We start from the raw sequence: 17717 nt of genomic DNA on the forward strand, positions 1-17717 counted from the left end.
TAAACTGCAAAAGCAATAAACCTTTTTCAAACTTGTACTATTTTCAGCATTTCTCTTATGTTTTATAAATAAGATTTTTCACTTATTTAAGAATATTTGAGAAATCTTCAAAAATCCTTTCAAGTTAGTTATTTTCACTATTTTTTCTTTTTAGTTCAACTTTTTTTTTTTTTTTTAATCGGGATCAATTAAAGTTCTTTCTTAAATTCTGAGTGAACTAAATATGGGTCTGTGAACTTGTGCTGTTTGTAATTTCCCTTCAGGGCACAGTGTCCAGCACAGCTTCCTGTCTGCAGCTGCACAAGCGAGCAGAGCGCGTGGCAGCAGCTCTGATGGGACGCCTCAACACTGGGGACCATGTAGCACTCGTCTACCCACCGGGTAAAACGTCCTTCTAATTACCGTTTCTGTTAATTTAAGCTTTGTAGATGATTCCTCAGTATTAGCCTAGCGTTTCATTATTTCATCAGCGTGCTGACGTGTGTATTTGCGTGTGTGCAGGAATCGACCTGATTGCAACCTTCTATGGCTGCCTGTATGCTGGGTGCGTCCCCGTCACAGTTAGGCCTCCTCACCCCCAGAACCTGGCCACCACTCTGCCGACTGTCAAGATGATTGTTGAGGTAAAACAATTTGTTCCTCACCCAAATCTCTGCTTCATCTTATTTATCTTAAAATTATTCACAAAGAGGGTGCATGTTTGCATTTTGCTTTCATTATGTTTTTCTATCTAAAGTGCTGAATGCAATCAGTGTCAGTAGTGTTGCATGTTTTTTTCTCTGTTGCTAACTGTAGTTTTTGTGTGTTGCAGGTCAGTAAGTCGGTGTGTATCCTGACAACTCAAGCAATAATGAAGCTACTGAAATCCAAAGAGGCTACAGCAGCTGTGGACATCAAGAGCTGGCCCACCGTAATGGACACTGGTAAATGATTTGAAAAAACACCTACATGTATCTTTGTGGTTCAGTTAGGATTCTCACGTTGTTAGAAATGTAAAATGCATCATTGTCTTCTGCAGATGACCTCCCTAGGAAGAAGTGTCCTCAGACATACAAGCCCCCCACACCAGAGATGCTGGCTTACCTGGACTTCAGTGTCTCAACAACTGGGATCCTGGCAGGAGTCAAAGTATGCTGGAGCACATAAAAACTTTCAGGTTTATCTGCAGGTGCCATATTAGGATGATTTTCACTTCTTACTATTCTTGATTTCCATCCCTTCGTCTTGTGTCTCTCCTAGATGTCTCATTCTGCCACCAGTGCCTTGTGTCGCTCCATCAAGCTGCAGTGTGAGCTCTACCCTTCCCGGCAGATCGCCATCTGCCTGGACCCTTACTGCGGCCTGGGCTTGGCTCTCTGGTGCCTGTGCAGGTAAATCAGCAGCTCTGAGCAGCTGATTGACAGACAGGTCTGCCCCTTGTGACTCCACTAAAATTAGCGTTGTGTTTCTGTTTTAGTGTTTACTCCGGCCACCAGTCGATCCTCGTTCCTCCTCTTGAGCTGGAGAGTAATGCTTCTCTGTGGCTTTCCGCTGTCAGCCAGTACAAAGTCCGCGTCACCTTCTGCTCATATTCAGTCATGGAGATGTGCACCAAGGGTCTGGGCTCACAGACAGAAGCTCTGCGGGTCGGTTTACTCCACAAACTGTTCAGACACGATTTCCTGTTCACTCCTGCACTGCATATGGTTCATAAATGACTTGTTTATAATGTGAATGATGCATATTTTAATGATAAATACTGCAAACATTACTTATAGCTTAAGTTAACTTGCAAGATCTGTCCCTGGCTGAGGTTTTTAGTTACATAAAGGCTTTATAAAATATTCATGGAAGAGGTTACTTGTAAAATACTACTGAAAAAAAACCTGTTTATACAAAAGAAAAAATGTATAAAGATTGTATTTTTAATGGAATTCCAGTTTTCATCCAATTCTGGAAACTTTTATATCATTTTAAAAGTAAATGTCTGACCCTGATGTAACTCTTCTTTCCTTTCCTTCATCCAGTTGCGAAATGTGAATCTGTCCTGTGTGCGGACGTGCATGGTGGTGGCGGAGGAAAGGCCTCGGATCACCCTCACTCAGTCCTTCTCAAAGATCTTCAAGGACTTGGGGCTCTCACCGCGAGCTGTCAGCACCACCTTCGGCTGCAGAGTGAACATAGCAATCTGTTTGCAGGTAAGCAGCAGCTGAAGAATAACATTCCCAAAATGCATGGAAAGCAACATTCCTCCTGTTGGTATCTGTATCTGTAATATTGATGGGTTTTTAGGTGTATGTTGGTAATGGTTGTTTTTTTTTTTTGTTTGTTTTTATTGTCAGGGTTTGTTGTCTTCACAGTACAGGGAAAGGATAAGGTAGATCTAAATGCCACAGGGAATGATGAAATACCTGTAAAACATTTATTTATCTTCTTGGAGTCAGAAAAATAACAGTAAGAATATGTTAGTCTTCAGTCCATTATCTATGCAATTGATCTAATATTTTCTATGGTACCTGATTGTCAGTAATTAAAGAATCATTTTTATTCTTTAATGTTAATTAAACATGTAATAATTTCCTATGCAGTCTTAAAAAGTCTAAGAAAGGGTAAAATATGACTTTTATCATTTTTCAGAAAAACTGAAAATAAAGTATTAAAGACATTTAAAATTGAAAGACTTTACAGACTGTAGGCTTTAACTTCAAGATAAAAGTCTAAATGTCTGAAGAAACAGTGATTTATGTTCAGGTAGATATAACCATAATCTTGTCTTTGATTTACCACTTAAATTAAGTTTTACCCAAATTTTAAGTTTCTTATAAAGCATAATTTTATTTTGGTAAAATAGCATAATAGCTTTTTTAGGAAAGCTACATTATGCACTTAGTCCTTCTCGGTACTGTTGCTAATTTAAATTTGTTTTCCCAACCCTGGTAACTGTTTACTGTTTTCCCTTTTTTGTGCACAAGTTTATTTGTGTCTGTCCCACATATATATATACATATATGAACACATGCATCTATATCTCTATCTGTCCTGCCCTGTCCTGTCAGCCCAACAGGTTAGGGAAACTGGCTGAGCAGGTACTGTGGGATGAGCATGGCCGTTTGCTCTGCAGCTCAGCCTGTGTGTTTATGTGGCCATTTGTTGTTTCTCATGCATGACGTTTGAACATGCTTTGCTTCAGTTCATATTTATCTTCGTTTGCCTTTACTTTTGATCCAATGAGGCTCGGCTTCATTCAGCTCATTTTCATTTTAGACAGTTTTTTATTTTTAATTGTATAATTGAATTGTCTCTCATCATTTATAAAGGATTTATTGGGTGTGATTTTTCACATTTTACTGATTGATATTTTTCACAGTGAAGTAAAATATGTTTTATGAAATATTTAATATCAGACGGCAAAAGAAAGTATTTGTACCTTTTGAACATATTTTATAAGACTTACCCTTATTAAAAACTACATCTTATACACATAGATTTAATTGAGCATGTACTTTTTTTTACTGTGATAACAGTCTATTGTTTCCTGGCAAACACTAATTGAGTTTTGTTGACATTTTCCAACAACGATCTGCTGCTGCTTCATGGATTGGCATCAAATGACTCATTGAGCTAAATCAGCCCTGTCTGTGCTTTTTTTTTTTTTCTCTCCTCACAGATCTTGCTTATGTGTTGTCCACACATTGCCAACACAGTAATGGAAAGCATAATTTGTGGCAGCTGGTTTCACCGCAGTAAAGATAACAGGTCCCACCACCGATGGGATCAGTTTCTGTTTGAGGAATGGTTCACTTAAAACCCAGCTGCACGGCAGGCGTTTAATCACGACAAATAGTTCTCACAGTTTTTGATTCTTAGACATTTACGGGAGAGGAGTAAGCTAAAAAAAGATTTAGATATTTGTAGTGAAGTTCCAGGAAAATTAAGTGTAGATTAGTCAACCCTCCCTACACTAGATGGGGTCAGAGGATCTGATGGAGGAAATGTCTCTCTGTACACGGTTCAACTCCTGTAGCCTGGCTTCTGGTCGGCTTTTGGCTGCCCCCCTGCTTACTCAGCAGCTGTTTCATAACCAGCTTCCACCTCCTCCTCACACAGACGGCAAACAGAGGTCACAGCAGGGCTGAAGTGGATCGTAACCTCCAGCTGTGCTTGTTTTATTCCAGGGAACATCTGGACCAGATCCCACCACCGTTTATGTGGATATGCGAGCTCTGCGACATGACAGGTAGGGGGCAGTATCGCAACATAGTCAGTGCAAGCAAATTTAACATGAACCTTAATGTAACATAATAATTATAAGTCTGGTATTTAATCGGTGTATGTCATTGTTTTGTTTCTCCAGGGTTCGCCTTGTGGAGAGAGGATCCCCTCACAGTCTGCCCCTGATGGAGTCTGGGAAGGTGAAACATAATATATCCAGAAAATAAACTGAGTCAAATGTTATGCTGACAGAACGATTCACATTTACTCACAGTTTGAGTTTTAAAACTGAGACATGGCTGTCTGCTTGTATAGATTCTGCCTGGAGTAAAAGTGGTCATTGCCAACACAGAGACGAAAGGACCTTTAGGAGACTCACATCTAGGAGAGGTAAGCCCCAGACTTACACTTAACATAAAATAACAGGAAAGGAATAGATATTTGAGCTTTAAGAAAATATAAAATAATTAAACTTGTTTAAAACAATTAAACAAGTGTTTTACTAATGGACCTGAATACTTGCATTTTCAGTAGCTTAATTTCTGTTTCATACCCAACTTTTTTAAGCATAATAAAGGAGCACTCTGCTACTCATTTCTCGAGCCTCAGGAAGATAAATACACCATGCTACCAGAAAATAAAATATGAACTGTATCATTAGCTGTAAACTGAAGAACATATTCTAACTGTAAAATCACAGCTGTTGAATTGGATGAAGTAAAGCCCCTTAATATTCATTGAATGTTATGAGGGATCTAAAATGTCCACCAGAATCATGTGCAAGTCTTAGTGTTTACCTGTGTGACAGATCTGGGTGAGCAGTCCTCACAACGCCACRGGCTACTACACGGTTTATGGGGAAGAGGCGCTGCATGCTGACCACTTTAACACCAAGCTCAGCTTCGGAGACACCCAGACCATCTGGGCAAGAACCGGTTATCTGGGCTTCCTGCGACGCACCGACCTCACCGACGCCAGTGGAGGTGAGCATGATTAGTACCATTTTTGATGTTTCGCTAGGGAAAGCTTAGTGAAACACATATCTCTGTTGTTATATTTGTAAATAAACTAAAAGTGAATTTTATAATGTGTCAGAGCGCCACGATGCGCTCTATGTGGTGGGCTCTCTTGACGAGACTCTGGAGCTGAGGGGAATGAGGTATCACCCCATCGACATCGAGACCTCCGTCATCCGTTCTCACAAGAGCATAGCCGAATGGTGAGAAACCGACAACATCTTTAAATTCCATTACTATAATTTAATTTCAAGTATTTAAAATGGAGTGCATTGTTTTCTTCTCCTCCCGCCTCCCTTTAGTGCGGTGTTCACATGGACCAACCTCCTGGTGGTAGTGGTGGAGCTGGAGGGATCCGAGCAGGAGGCCCTGGACCTGGTGGCCTTGGTGACAAACGTTGTCCTGGAGGAGCACTACCTCATCGTGGGAGTAGTGGTTGTTGTTGACCCCGGTGTAATCCCCATCAACTCCAGAGGGGAGAAGCAGCGGATGCATCTCAGAGACGGTTTCCTAGCCGACCAGCTGGATCCTATTTATGTGGCGTACAACATGTGAGGGGCCCGTCTACCAGAGGGTTACCCCCTCCTGTGTTTTTTTTATTTTTGCCCTACTCCTGGAGACAGCAGAACATGAATGCCTTGTGTGAAAAAGGCATAGAGTGACTCTTGCTCTTCAACACAAGGCATGAGACCAAAACATGGATACAAGACTTAGAAAAAAAAAAAAAAGAGAATCCCAGAAGGTATGAGACTGACACAAACCTCACTGTTTCCGACGTGAGGTCGGAAACAGACAAGGGATTTTGTGCATGCTGACAGCTTAGTTTGTCAGCATATTTTGGAGGGCATTTTTATTTTACTGCTGTGAGTTTTGGATGTATATCATAACTCTGGACTCGTCAATCCCAGGTGCAGCACAGCAGAATTATAGTACGACACTACGGCGTGCCAATAGATGTAATTTATTTTGTTAGGTTCGGAATGGATGAATGTTCAGCGTGTGCTCATGCCAGCACACCAAATGACATTAAAACTACATGTCCAGAAGTTTTTGTGTTACAGGTCCGACACTTTTCATGGAAAACACATCCTAGCATTACAGCTCTTCTCTTAATTTATGTCCACATCATGAATATGTGTTGATGAAGGAGCACATGGTTTGGTAGGATGGGTTAATGGTGTTGGTTTGGCTTGCTGTTATTACACGTTGTGAGTCAAACAGCATGTGATCTGTGCATGAAGTTTTACACACTCCTCTAGGGCATGCATAGAAGATGAAAGCATAGGCAGAATATACAGCTTCCATTACATTATGGTACACTAAATACACATTGGTTCATTGCTAAAATCACAAATTATCATAAAAAAGCTTTTAAAATGATAAAATAAATATGATGAGGCTACTGCACTCTCTCATATTATCTGATGGATATAGCAGCATAACTCATTAGAAACTGCACTAAAAATAAACCACTAGCAAACATTTTGTTTTAATAAGAAAATATCCTACAAATTTATTTTAAAAGTAGCTTTGTGATACGGTAGAGGTGTGACAGGCAGAGGTTGTCACACCTCTACAATTGTGACTTGAATTTGTGGATTTGCGAGAGTTGAGACTTCCCAGGATTTCAACAGGTCGTTGATGGATTTACTTATCAACAACCTGTGTCTTCACTTGGACTCAAGGCATCTGACTTGAAAATATTAATCAATGGAAGTGAACCTGGTGTGCAAGGCAGCCTGCTATGCAGGCCTGATCTTCCCTTGATATTTTCTCCATGGCTTGCTGCAACATTCCAAGTGGTTTTATAATTAGAAAATCTCTTGTAAATTCAGGGCTGAGTACCTCAACACCTGCTGATCTGCTGGGATTTTCACACACTGCTGTCCCTCAGAAAAACAGTGGAATAGAAAATCAGTGTTGACATCAGAGGTCAGAAGAGAATAATGTTTAGCTCACATCGCAGAGCAACTCACATCGGGTAATAACGGGTGTTTGTGTCACAGGCCTTCAGATAATGTAGAGTGCATTTGCTGATTCCCTCTCATCGTTTTCTACATCCTGACATGTAAAATAGTAACTGATTAGTTTTAACATGTGATACATGTGATGTGAAAGATGTAGCTCTGAACGATTTAATTCCCAAAGTGCTGATTAGTTTAAATCTAAAGATGGACAGGAGCAGGATTGTGATTGTGGATTTCTGTTAGCTGCGAGCTAAAGGACACAAATGAAGCCTTAAGTGTTTTTAAGATGCCTGCTTATATTCCAGCTTAGTTTGTCAGCAGTGTGATGGAGTGTGAATATGCAGATTGAAGCTCGTGTTTATGACAGGTGTTTTACGTTTTAGATTAATATAGTTATACTTGATCCAAACATCAGCCACCGCAAACATTCTTAAACATTTCTATGATTGAAAGTGGGTTTTATAGAAGCTGAATAAAATAATTTCCGGTAGGCAAAGGTGTTGTCTTACCCTAATTTTCCTGTGCCGTAAGGTTAAATGAGAGTTTGAGCTGCAAATGCGCAATATAGATTTACTGTCTAATATCCTCATGTCACTCTGTTTGTTGCTCCTTTGAATTTTAAAGTTTCTTCAGTGACAAACTCCAGCCTTGTAAGTATGTACAGATTTTGTGTAAATTATTTTTGATGAGGCGGCAACAGGAAACTCCAAATAAAGATTAATTCTGGTATATCTGTGAATTTCTCACTCGTGTACAAAAACAGTTTCTCATGTGGGATGCCTTGTAAAGATTTCTTCGGTGGGGATGGATACTTCCGAGATGAGGTGATCAAAACTCCAGCACAAAGAGAAGACAGTTGTACTCTGAAACTGCAGGAATGTCGCATAAGTCAGAGCAAAGTTTTGTGGTGATGTACAGGAAGATAAAATTGTCTAAGATGATTGGTCAGTTGTCATTATTTTCATAACATGATTTGATAATAAAAATAAAACAAAAAGTACTTTTAACTTAAATTGTCTGTTGTTTCTGCCTCCTGAACATTATTTGTCTGATTCTCTTGTTTATGCTGATATTTGAATTAATATGAGTCACATTTAATTTCCTCTTTGGCATCAATAAAGTATTTTTGAATTTGAATTAAAGTAAACATGGATTAAAGATGAAGTGTAAAAGTCCACAAGCGGACATGATTCTTGAGTACAAGTGAAAATATTTATTTAACAACAAAAGGTTTTTGTTACAGCTCAGTTAACGGTAACTAAAATACATTTATAAGGAATAAATATTCCAGTTACAATAGTTATGGTTATCATAAACTAGAAAGAGGAACATTTTGCCTAAGCTAAATAAAACATGATCTAATAACAGTTATTTCAACATTAAAGTGAAAACACCTAAAAAAAAAAAATACAGTAAACAGCAGTAGTCTTGATCAGTTTTCAAACATGATCGCCTATTGGAAATGTACTGCAAGTAAAAACAAAACAAGTATACAATGTAGATGAAAAAAATGCATTAATAATAATGAACTTAGTATCTACCAAGAAACAAACAAAAAATACAATGCACTGCACTAAAGTGTACACAACATACTGCTAAGCTATTTCAGTGACATAAAGGGCAAAAGGTTCCCGAGTCGGTTTTTCTAAAGATTATTAAAGCTGTGCATCAATCTTTACATTAGCATTACAATGCTGCTAGAAAATAAAATTTTCCACAGTGATTACTTAGAACCTTTACTTAAACATGCACATATTCTGCATTTGAACAAAAATGGTTTGATATTACTATTTTATAAAATAATCCAAAGTTTTTAAGTTTTCTGTCATGAAATAAAATACACAAGACTCCATAAAAGTAGTCTATTTCGTACGATTTTTTTTGTTTCATGTTTGAAGATTACACCACCAATAAAGGGTTTACCAAAATAGAAGGAATGAAATATTAGCAGAAATCACTTTAAAAAAAAACTAATAAAAAAAAAAAATTTGATCAATCTAAGAGCAAAATCTAATTTACATACGCTTCTACTTTGTTGAGTAGCTCAGATGCTCTGTTCACTGCTCGTGCTCCATTTTCAGACCTGAACTGCTCATTAGGAATGTGGGGAAATGGATGACAGTTGGGGTATTGAGTTTTTTTGGCGTCCACTCCCAGTGACTTCAGATCGGCTACAATCTGAGGAAGGTCTCTCAGCTGAGGGTGGTAGCGGGAAACWTTTGCTGCTGTGGCTGAAATTGAGCTGCTGGCRGTGTGTTTACCATCATGCTTATATTCTGCTGCAATGAGAGCCTTTTCCACTGCCTGATGGACTTTGAATAGACACCACTCTGTGCTGTCTCCACTTGTGTCTTTATGAGCTGCRTMAAGATCACAGCGAGCCTGTTTACACCAGCGTTTGGCCTCTTCTTTGTTTGGTCTTGGAATATTTGTGTTATGGGTCCAAAAGTTGTAGGAATGGGATGCTCTAGATCTAAAAAATCTTTCTCGGCCACTTCTGTGATGCCTGGCTTCTTGGTCCCATTGCTGGTAGAAGTCTCTGAAATTAGGAGATCTCCTTGAATTGGACGGATTGCTGAGCTCATGAATTCGATTCTGCAAATATTTACAAGCCTCTGTGGCGAGGTCCTGGCAGTCAGGATTTTTATCAGGATGCCATCTAAGGTAAAGTCTCTTGATAGCTTTCCTTCTCTCCTCTTCAGGAAGATTCCAAATCTCAGCCAAACATTTGTCTATTTCCCTTTTAGCTTCATCAAGAGAAGTTGGTAGAGAACTTTGTGGGGTCTGGGATGAAGGTGACACATTCTTCACAACCAGCTCCAGAGAGGAACTGCAGTTGATCCCATCTGTCTTACTTTTTGTGTCTCTTTTGAATTGRTACAGGTCAAGATGACYGACTTCTACTGGTTCATCCTCTCCAATGTCTATTTTGTATTTCCAGGAACATCTTCCAGAGCAACCAGGAAGTTCTTTGACAATAACTGCATAAATGTACGTGTTGTTTGTGCTATAGCCAACATATTCCCCTTCTTCAAAGTTGTTCAGAAAGCTCATATCTAATGAATCGTGCCATTCATCTGGAATGTTTGTCCCAGGATCTGGTGGACTGAGAGTTTTTGTTTCAATGTTTACACTATCACGGATGTCATTATCAGCCAGAGTTTGCTGCACATCTTGCAGATCATCACACATGAGAAGTTGTCCAAGCACTGGAAGGTGAACTGATGAAATTCTGTGGCCTAAAAGAGCATTAATCCCCTTTGTCAAAATCATATTAACTTTGTTTATTACTTTAGGTGTCATGTCATCATTGTGTTTCAAGTACAAGGTCAAACCTTGTTGTTCCTGTTTGACAAATGCATCAGTATCTCTGGCAGTTTTGAGTAATGGCTGTTCATCCAGCCAAAGCATCGTTTTCAGAGATTTACAACAGAGAATCTTAATGCTCCCAAATGTCTTTTCACATATCTCTGTTGCCTCTTGCTGTGTTATTTTACCTCTCGTCTCTTCTCTAAGGAGACAAATGAGTCCATGTTTGAATGCTTCTGAGGATAGATGTTTATCAAACCATCCCCTGAACTCACAACCATTCCCAAGCTCACAAGGCTGCATGTTTGATTCCACAATTTTCTCCTCAGTGATCTGAGACAACATTTTAGGCTGAAGTTTCTGAGGTAACATTTTGACCAGTTGATGATGTTCAAAGACGTCACTGTCCAGATGACATTCACTGAGTTTCTCGAGCAACAGGAACTTATCCTCCAGTCCTTCTTCCAACCTTTTGATCTCAAACACTGTATCATTGTAGTAGAGTGAACTTGATGGATGCAGCTTTCCATCAACTGCAGGAAGATACAAAGTTTGATCATCACCATTGAGGGTCTGTTCTCCTTGAGTTTTGATTAAGAGAAATAAATGGTGAACTGCTCGTTTTACAGTAATCAACTGATTTCCATTCAGCTGTTTTTTATCACAGGAATCAGCATAAACAGCTGCCAGGACATTACAGTAGTGCTCTGCAGTGGCTTTCTCCTTCACACCAACTTTCTTAAAAAACTCTGCATACAAGGCATCTTGTGAAGAAATTGGGTACAAGTAGGGTCTGAACTCAAGTTCATCAGAGAGTGAGAGACACACACTATCAGCTTTAAAAAGCACAGTGTCTTTTTCAACCAAGACAACAGGTTGACCATACAATGACTGTCCATCAAAGTCATTGGCTTGAAGGTAGGCATACGCATGACGAAACACATCTGCACGAGTTTTGATGACCTCATCAGTTTTACATGGAGACTGACAGATGTTTCTCATGTTTCTGGTCACCTTTTCTGAAGGTGGCTGTGTGTGAGCTCCAACGTTTTTTATCATTTGTGAGAGATTCTGTGAGACATGTCCTGGCAAATGTATAATTGGCATTGAGGACCAAATCAACTCCTGATGTTTAGGATCTCCATCAATCAAAGATCCTCTGAGTTGAACGGTGGTATTCTCTGAAGCAAATGGTTGATGATATTTGCAGAGATCTTTCTGAATCTTAACTGGAAAAATAAACTTGATATCAGCAATGTCTCTCAGCAACCTTTCATTTTTGTCTTTGCAACTTTTTTCCAAGGCTTTACTGAAAAGCAGATTTGACTTCTGTTTCAACTTTTCAAGGTTTCTGTTTTCTTTTGCTTCTGATTCCAGTTGGTGTGCAAAGGAGATTATTTCATCATCAGTCACCTCATGTTTCATTCCAAGGTCTCTGATCAGTTTTCTTGCTTTTTCTGAGTGATAATCTTTTCCCTCACTCAAGTCTGTCCAAAATGTCTGTGGAACAAATCTTTGTTGGGGAACCATTAACTTGTAGAGCTTCACACTGTCATCATAGTAGTATGAGGCAGTCTCCAGTCGACCTTGAGAGCTCCGAATCAGCTTTACAGACTTCAGTGAAGAGATAATGCTCTCCTTGTGCTTGGGATCATCAAAATGAATTAACAACATCAGCTTTAAGCAGTCAAGTATCTCTTTCTCTTTAAGAGTTGGTATATATGGCAGAATGAACTTCATAAAATAGTCCAGATCAGTCAGGATTGTAATCTTCAGCATTTCTGCAAGACCTAAGTTGTCTGAGTTGTATTTTAGGAAAATAGTGGTGTTGTTGCACAGAGTGAACAAATTTGAAAATGTCTTTGAATATTTGCTGTCTAGGACAAATACCTCTTTGGGCCCATCAAGCCTTACCCGTTCACCACATGTTGTTTCAAATATTGGTAAAGATTTTAGCTTCCGCTCATATTCTTGATTGTTTTTAGGCACTCCTGACTGTAGGAAGTTCTGAAACATTTTCAAATCATCATTTGACAAAAACCTAAACTCTGACTGGTTGATTTTGCAGACTTGGTCCAGTACTGAGCTTTTATCATTAACATCCATGAGTTCATGGTGCAGAGTTGGGTAAAACTGCCGATGTACTTTTAAAAAGAAGGGAACATCTAGTTTTAGAAAACCAAGTTTGAAGAGGATGTGTGATACATTTTCATCTGAGACATGTGGAATTACATTTGACATGTCTTTCATTGTCTGTAGTAAGTGTTTCTCGTTTCCCCTTTGATGCACAACAGGTAGGATGCAGCAGTCACTGAAAAGTTCCTTCACATGACTTAATGTCAGACTATCTTTATTAGTACTTGATGTCTCCAGTGCAATTTTACTTATTAAAAAAAACCAAAGTGATTCAAGCCACTTCAACATCTTTTCATTTGGGACATAAAGACCGCTGTCTTGATTGACCTGACATTCTTCAAGAAGTGTTTGAATTATTGGTTTCAAGTATTGTGCTGCACTTGGAAGTGTCAGTTTGTTGACCACGTTTAAAGTTTCCAGAACATTGTGTTTTTCATTGATTCTATGATCAGCAAATTTGTCTTCATAGCCAAAGAAAAGGCCATCATATCTTGAAATCAGCTTTGGAGATTTAGAGTCAAACTTTCTCAAAACCTTATCTTTTGTGAGAAGAAGCGGAAGTCCATCAAGCAAAGTGGAATTCTCTTGAGCATTTTTGATCAACTGGGAATCATTCAAACAAAACTCCAGGAGCTCTGAGCATCTGTTTTCATTTTGGATCAACGTGGCTTTTACAGGCAAAGGTAAATCCACATCTGTTTGGGTTGGATCATTGAGGGGCTTTGCTTGCAAAAAGGTACGCACCATAGCAGGATTGACTTCTTTCACTTCAATCCCAGCTGACTGCATGCTTTCCCAAATGTTGTGCATGTTTGTGAAATCAGGAACAAGTTTCATTCCAAGAGCTTCCAAAATGAGATTGATCTTTTCATTTGTTGAGTTTGTTAGGTAAGGTGCTTGAATGGAATCAGTTTCTGTGACGTTACACCAGTCAAGAGAGTACTTGTCCACATGCTGTCTTTCAGTTTTGCTTTTTAAGCTCTTCAGCACTGGAATTAGATCAAGACCTTTTTCTCTAATGGATTTGTATATTTCCTGTATCATTTCATGCCATTCTGGACCACCATCTATTGACTTAGTTGGCCAAAAGCACAAGTATGATTTACATAGATGATCTCCAAGACGTAGAAGGAATCCTGTCTTGACTTTAATTTTTTCTTTAATGTAATGCAAGAGATCTGCATAAAGTGGAGCGATGATTAGTTGTTTCAAACTCTCATTCCAATTTGACTTCACACTTTGGCCATCTTCTTTCCAAAGATTTTTCCTATTTGAGTCCACCTCAAAATTTCCATTCACATGTACTGGTAGTCCAGTTTTTCCAGGCAATGGAAGTGAACAAAAGGCAGAACCTTGGAAATCATTGTTAGTGAGTCGGACAGAGTGGGGAGRATTTTTCTTTACTTGTGCAGCAATCGCCCCCTGGGGAAGTTTGTTAGCTGCTTTTAGTTCTTTACTGTTTTTGAATGACCCAAACTGTTCAGCAATAATCCATTCACTTGGTCTTTTATCTGAGGTGGAAACTGACATTTCATAGAAGGTCTTGCAGGGGGTTATTGGATTCTTAGACTGCAGTGCATTCTGTAATTGTTTTTCGAATGCATCCTTTTTTACTCGACTTTCTTGTTGCAGAGTTTTTTCAACAACTAGGGTGGTCCTAAGCTTTTTGGAAGTGTTATCAAGTTCATGAACTTTTATCTTGCTGATGTTTTTCAGGAACAGAATGAGTCCTTCTGGATCTTCAGAAAGGGTAGAGAACAGTTCCCTCATGCAATCCTCAGTGACTTCTTGCTGACAAATTTTTGAGCTTTTTGCTGCCATATTTGTCCTCAGAGGAAATCTGAACATGGTGCCTTCTTTAAGAGTGAATTTCTCAGGAAGAAATGATTTATAAACATCACTGTACATTTTTCTGAAATTGCCACCTAGTTTGTATCCAATGCCTGCACGAGGCTTGTCTGGATGACTTTCAATGTATTTCTGATTGGGATCAGAAATGCAAAGTAATTCATCTCCAGTTAGGATGGAGGGACAGTCAGTCAGGTGGTAAACAGAGTTGAAACCAAGTCCATATTTCCCAATCTTTCCTTGTAAGTTTTGTTTTCCTCCTTCTCCCAGCTGCTGAATGCCTTTCAAGTCATCATCAGAAAACACTTTGTTGTTGAAAACACAGAGAGCTGGACCCTGCAGATTGTTCCAKCTTTTMCCAAATGTYYTTTCTTTGCCATGTTGACRTTTGTCCCAWATGAAATGAATTTCTGTTGCCYCAGCATCATCAGCATTTTGGATCARYTCTTTAAGAATGTCTTTCTTTGATGGATATGCTGAAATKATGTTYTTAATTCGAACAGTTAATTGTTCCYGCTGTTCAAAATGAAATGAAAATGGGRAAAAGTTGTCAACTGTGCAGTCTTCCAGAGWGTGATGCCTGGTTGTTTTRATTCCAAAGTGSATAGCCATAGGACGGGGRATATTTTGATGACACAATGTGATACCRGAAGCAACTGGCATCCATGGRCTGTCATTGTAAAACAGGTCTTTGGCRGRCTGCAAAACTCCATGTTCATTTGGTATCAAACACTCTTCAGTTGGTTTTTYCTTTGTCTCAAATATCCCTTTTGYTAAAATTGTAAGGCAAATAGATAGATCCTTTTCTGGGAGYGCTTTGTTTTCATGTTGGGAGTGAAGTTCTTGAAGCACAGAGAAAAACTGAGTAGCGGTAAATTTYTTTCCAACACCAACAGTCTCCCAAAGATTCCTGAAACTAGTGAAGGTGTGTGGAAGTACATGGAGATAGGGTTTGGCTTCAAACTGCTCATTTTCTGCAACRCAGTTGACATTAACGAATGTGTTGCCAATGARGACGAAGGGGAATGAATTTGCCTGCTGTGAAATGAAAGTGGAGTTCTTACATCCACTGATCCACTGATCTAGAAACTTATAGCACTCATATGCTATTTTGTGAAGCATAGATGTGTCCAATGACTGTGAATGTTTACTGGCTTTTTGCAGCTGCTGAAGGACAGTCTCTGGCTCTGGACTGTTCTGAACTTTTAAAAGGTCCAGGACAGGATCAGTGTTGTGTATTTTCAGTCCAATATTATCCAGCACAGGATGATTCATGTTAACAAGCAAGGAGAATCTGTCACTGAAAATTGCTGTGGGTTGYTGGAGYKTTGTGYTTTGTTTCATCTTTATGTCACCAGGAAAAAATGCTGGGARAAATSGAGTCAWTCTCAAKGTTTTCCAGTGGGGAGAATCTTTGTCATTCAGGTGGTTTTTCATAAGTTCAAGAAGGCACTTTACATTCCCATATGCTTTGTTTTTGTCAAAACTCCAGGTTTTTGTCATTGTGCATGCTTTGTGTGYRATGTCCTCTAGTGGAAGATGATCACTGGCCATTCCAAGTTCCAGCAACCGTTGAATCCTTCTGGGTGAACAGAAGTCCTGTTTGGTTCCACCCAGMAAACGTCCTTCATCTGGYTCAAAAAGACAGGCCACTYTTCCAGAGGGATGGACAAGTTTCTTGATATATTGGAGTTGYCCGTYTGATGTAGGTATGCAAGGATAAMATGTCAGCAGATGRTCAATTTCTTTKATGTTRAGGTCCACAGCATRCAGMACAAGTGTATCTCTGGTCTTAGGGTCCATGGTAGCAAGGTTTTTGAACACCACCTCTTGGTAAAACTTCTCCCATGTCCAKGTCTTGTCTTGTAAAACCTTTTCCTGTCCAGCTTGTTTGAAGCTCTTTCTTAACCACAGTGGGATAGGAATAACAAAGTTCGGCCCTTTTATGTATGTCTTGCACACCTGAGCAGCAAGTCTGCTGATTTCTGCATTTTCTTCAATGCATTCATGTAGAAAGATTGCATTGTTCATTGAGCACCAGTGTTCTCCGTCAGAAAAGAGCTCTAGGCCACTAGAGGACTGCACGAGTTTAGAGTACAATGCATCCACCAAAGGCTTAAARGTMTCACWCACTTTCTCTCTCTCAGGCCAAAAGCTGTGATAACAGTAAGCCTCAAGTTGYTTGTTTTSAGACATTTGCTTTAGTGCTRAAAGTGMAGTWAYATATGCMKTCACCACAGGATCMTCTTGAAGAGCCATGTTCCACTTGTGTTTCACTCCACTTTCCCAAAGACCTTTTCTGTTGCTCATTACAGCAAATGTACCATTTATATTTATAGGAAGACCTGTCTGAATGGGAAGAGGGAGGAAGCAAAATGCCTGTCCAGCAAAATCAGTTTGTAGAGGAGATAATTTTCCAGTTTCTGGATCGTGTTGCAAAGGCATAGCAACCCCTCCAATGGGCAATGAGAATACAGCCTTCTCCTTTTCTGTGTTGTTCTCCATAAGAACCATTTTTAAAGACTGATCAGTGCCAAAGCAGTTGTAAATGAGCCAAGACTGTACTTTAGTTTTACCAAACTGCTGGCTGCTTATCTGGACAATGTGGACGGTTGAGCTATCAATTACTTTTGTGCATTTAATATCATGTTTCATCAGTGATTTTTCTGCTTGTTGCTGCTTTTTGATGAAGGTCTCATGTGGAATCCTCATTGTGTTTTCAACAGTTTTAACAATGTTCAGAAGGGTTGGCATATCTTCATCCCTCAGTGGTGTTGATACTTTGCTTGAGATGCTTTTTAGAGACAAGATGTTAACATTCCTGAGAAAAAGCAGATACGTTTGTGAGTTCTTCATAAAGTTCTGCTGTAAGCCGAAGATATTCTGTTTATGGTATACTCTTTTGCTTATTTCTGATCTTTGAGCTTCTTCCTCACTTCGGAAAGGTAGTTTGATTAGCGTGCCATCATAAGGTGCGGGAGGACATTTCTGGGTGAAATTACAGTCAAAAATTCCTTCATATGGTCCAAATAGACCAGGGAAGCAATGGAAAACTCTCTTTTGAGAAAGATCTAGTTTGATTCCAGGATTTGCCTTCTGCTGGATGTGTTTTTTCAAGTGAGTCACATTTGGGTCAAGTATGAGCAGCTTGTTGTCACTCAGGATAGAGGGAACATCTGTGACATGATAAACGGTATTGAATCCAAGTCCAAACTTTCCAATCTTTTCCACTTTATTTTCCTTTGAAGCT

The 17717-nt window shown here is 39.3% G+C and overlaps 2 protein-coding genes across 10 annotated transcripts in view; one reads left to right on the plus strand and one right to left on the minus strand.

Moving 5' to 3' along the window:
• dip2a (disco-interacting protein 2 homolog A) overlaps positions 1-8187 on the plus strand; it is an 86901-nt gene extending 78714 nt beyond the window's left edge. For 6 of the 9 annotated variants that reach the window (XM_008403913.2, XM_008403914.2, XM_008403922.2 and 3 more), the window contains 14 exons: positions 264-381; positions 502-623; positions 812-923; positions 1019-1128; positions 1240-1370; positions 1457-1625; positions 2007-2177; positions 3036-3065; positions 4155-4216; positions 4334-4391; positions 4507-4581; positions 5000-5174; positions 5287-5410; positions 5510-8187. In XM_008403913.2, coding sequence (XP_008402135.1) covers positions 264-381; positions 502-623; positions 812-923; positions 1019-1128; positions 1240-1370; positions 1457-1625; positions 2007-2177; positions 3036-3065; positions 4155-4216; positions 4334-4391; positions 4507-4581; positions 5000-5174; positions 5287-5410; positions 5510-5762 — 1710 coding nt within the window. In that variant the 3' untranslated portion in view covers positions 5763-8187. The remainder of the gene's footprint in view (positions 1-263; positions 382-501; positions 624-811; positions 924-1018; positions 1129-1239; positions 1371-1456; positions 1626-2006; positions 2178-3035; positions 3066-4154; positions 4217-4333; positions 4392-4506; positions 4582-4999; positions 5175-5286; positions 5411-5509) is intronic. The other 3 variants (XM_008403915.2, XM_008403919.2, XM_008403921.2) reach the window with 1 other exon arrangement.
• Positions 8188-9184: 997 nt separating this feature from the next.
• Positions 9185-16270, minus strand: LOC103461754 (sacsin-like). The gene is made up of 3 exons (XM_008404105.1): positions 14545-16270; positions 10888-11016; positions 9185-10347 (listed from the first exon to the last, which is right to left on the minus strand). The coding sequence occupies exons 1-3, from the start codon at positions 16268-16270 to the stop codon at positions 9185-9187; spliced, it is 3018 nt and encodes a 1005-aa protein (XP_008402327.1).
• Between the last annotated feature and the right edge of the window lie 1447 nt (positions 16271-17717).

The sequence above is a fragment of the Poecilia reticulata genome, linkage group LG2 (genome assembly GCF_000633615.1).
Source record: "Poecilia reticulata strain Guanapo linkage group LG2, Guppy_female_1.0+MT, whole genome shotgun sequence".
Classification (NCBI taxonomy): domain Eukaryota; kingdom Metazoa; phylum Chordata; class Actinopteri; order Cyprinodontiformes; family Poeciliidae; genus Poecilia; species Poecilia reticulata.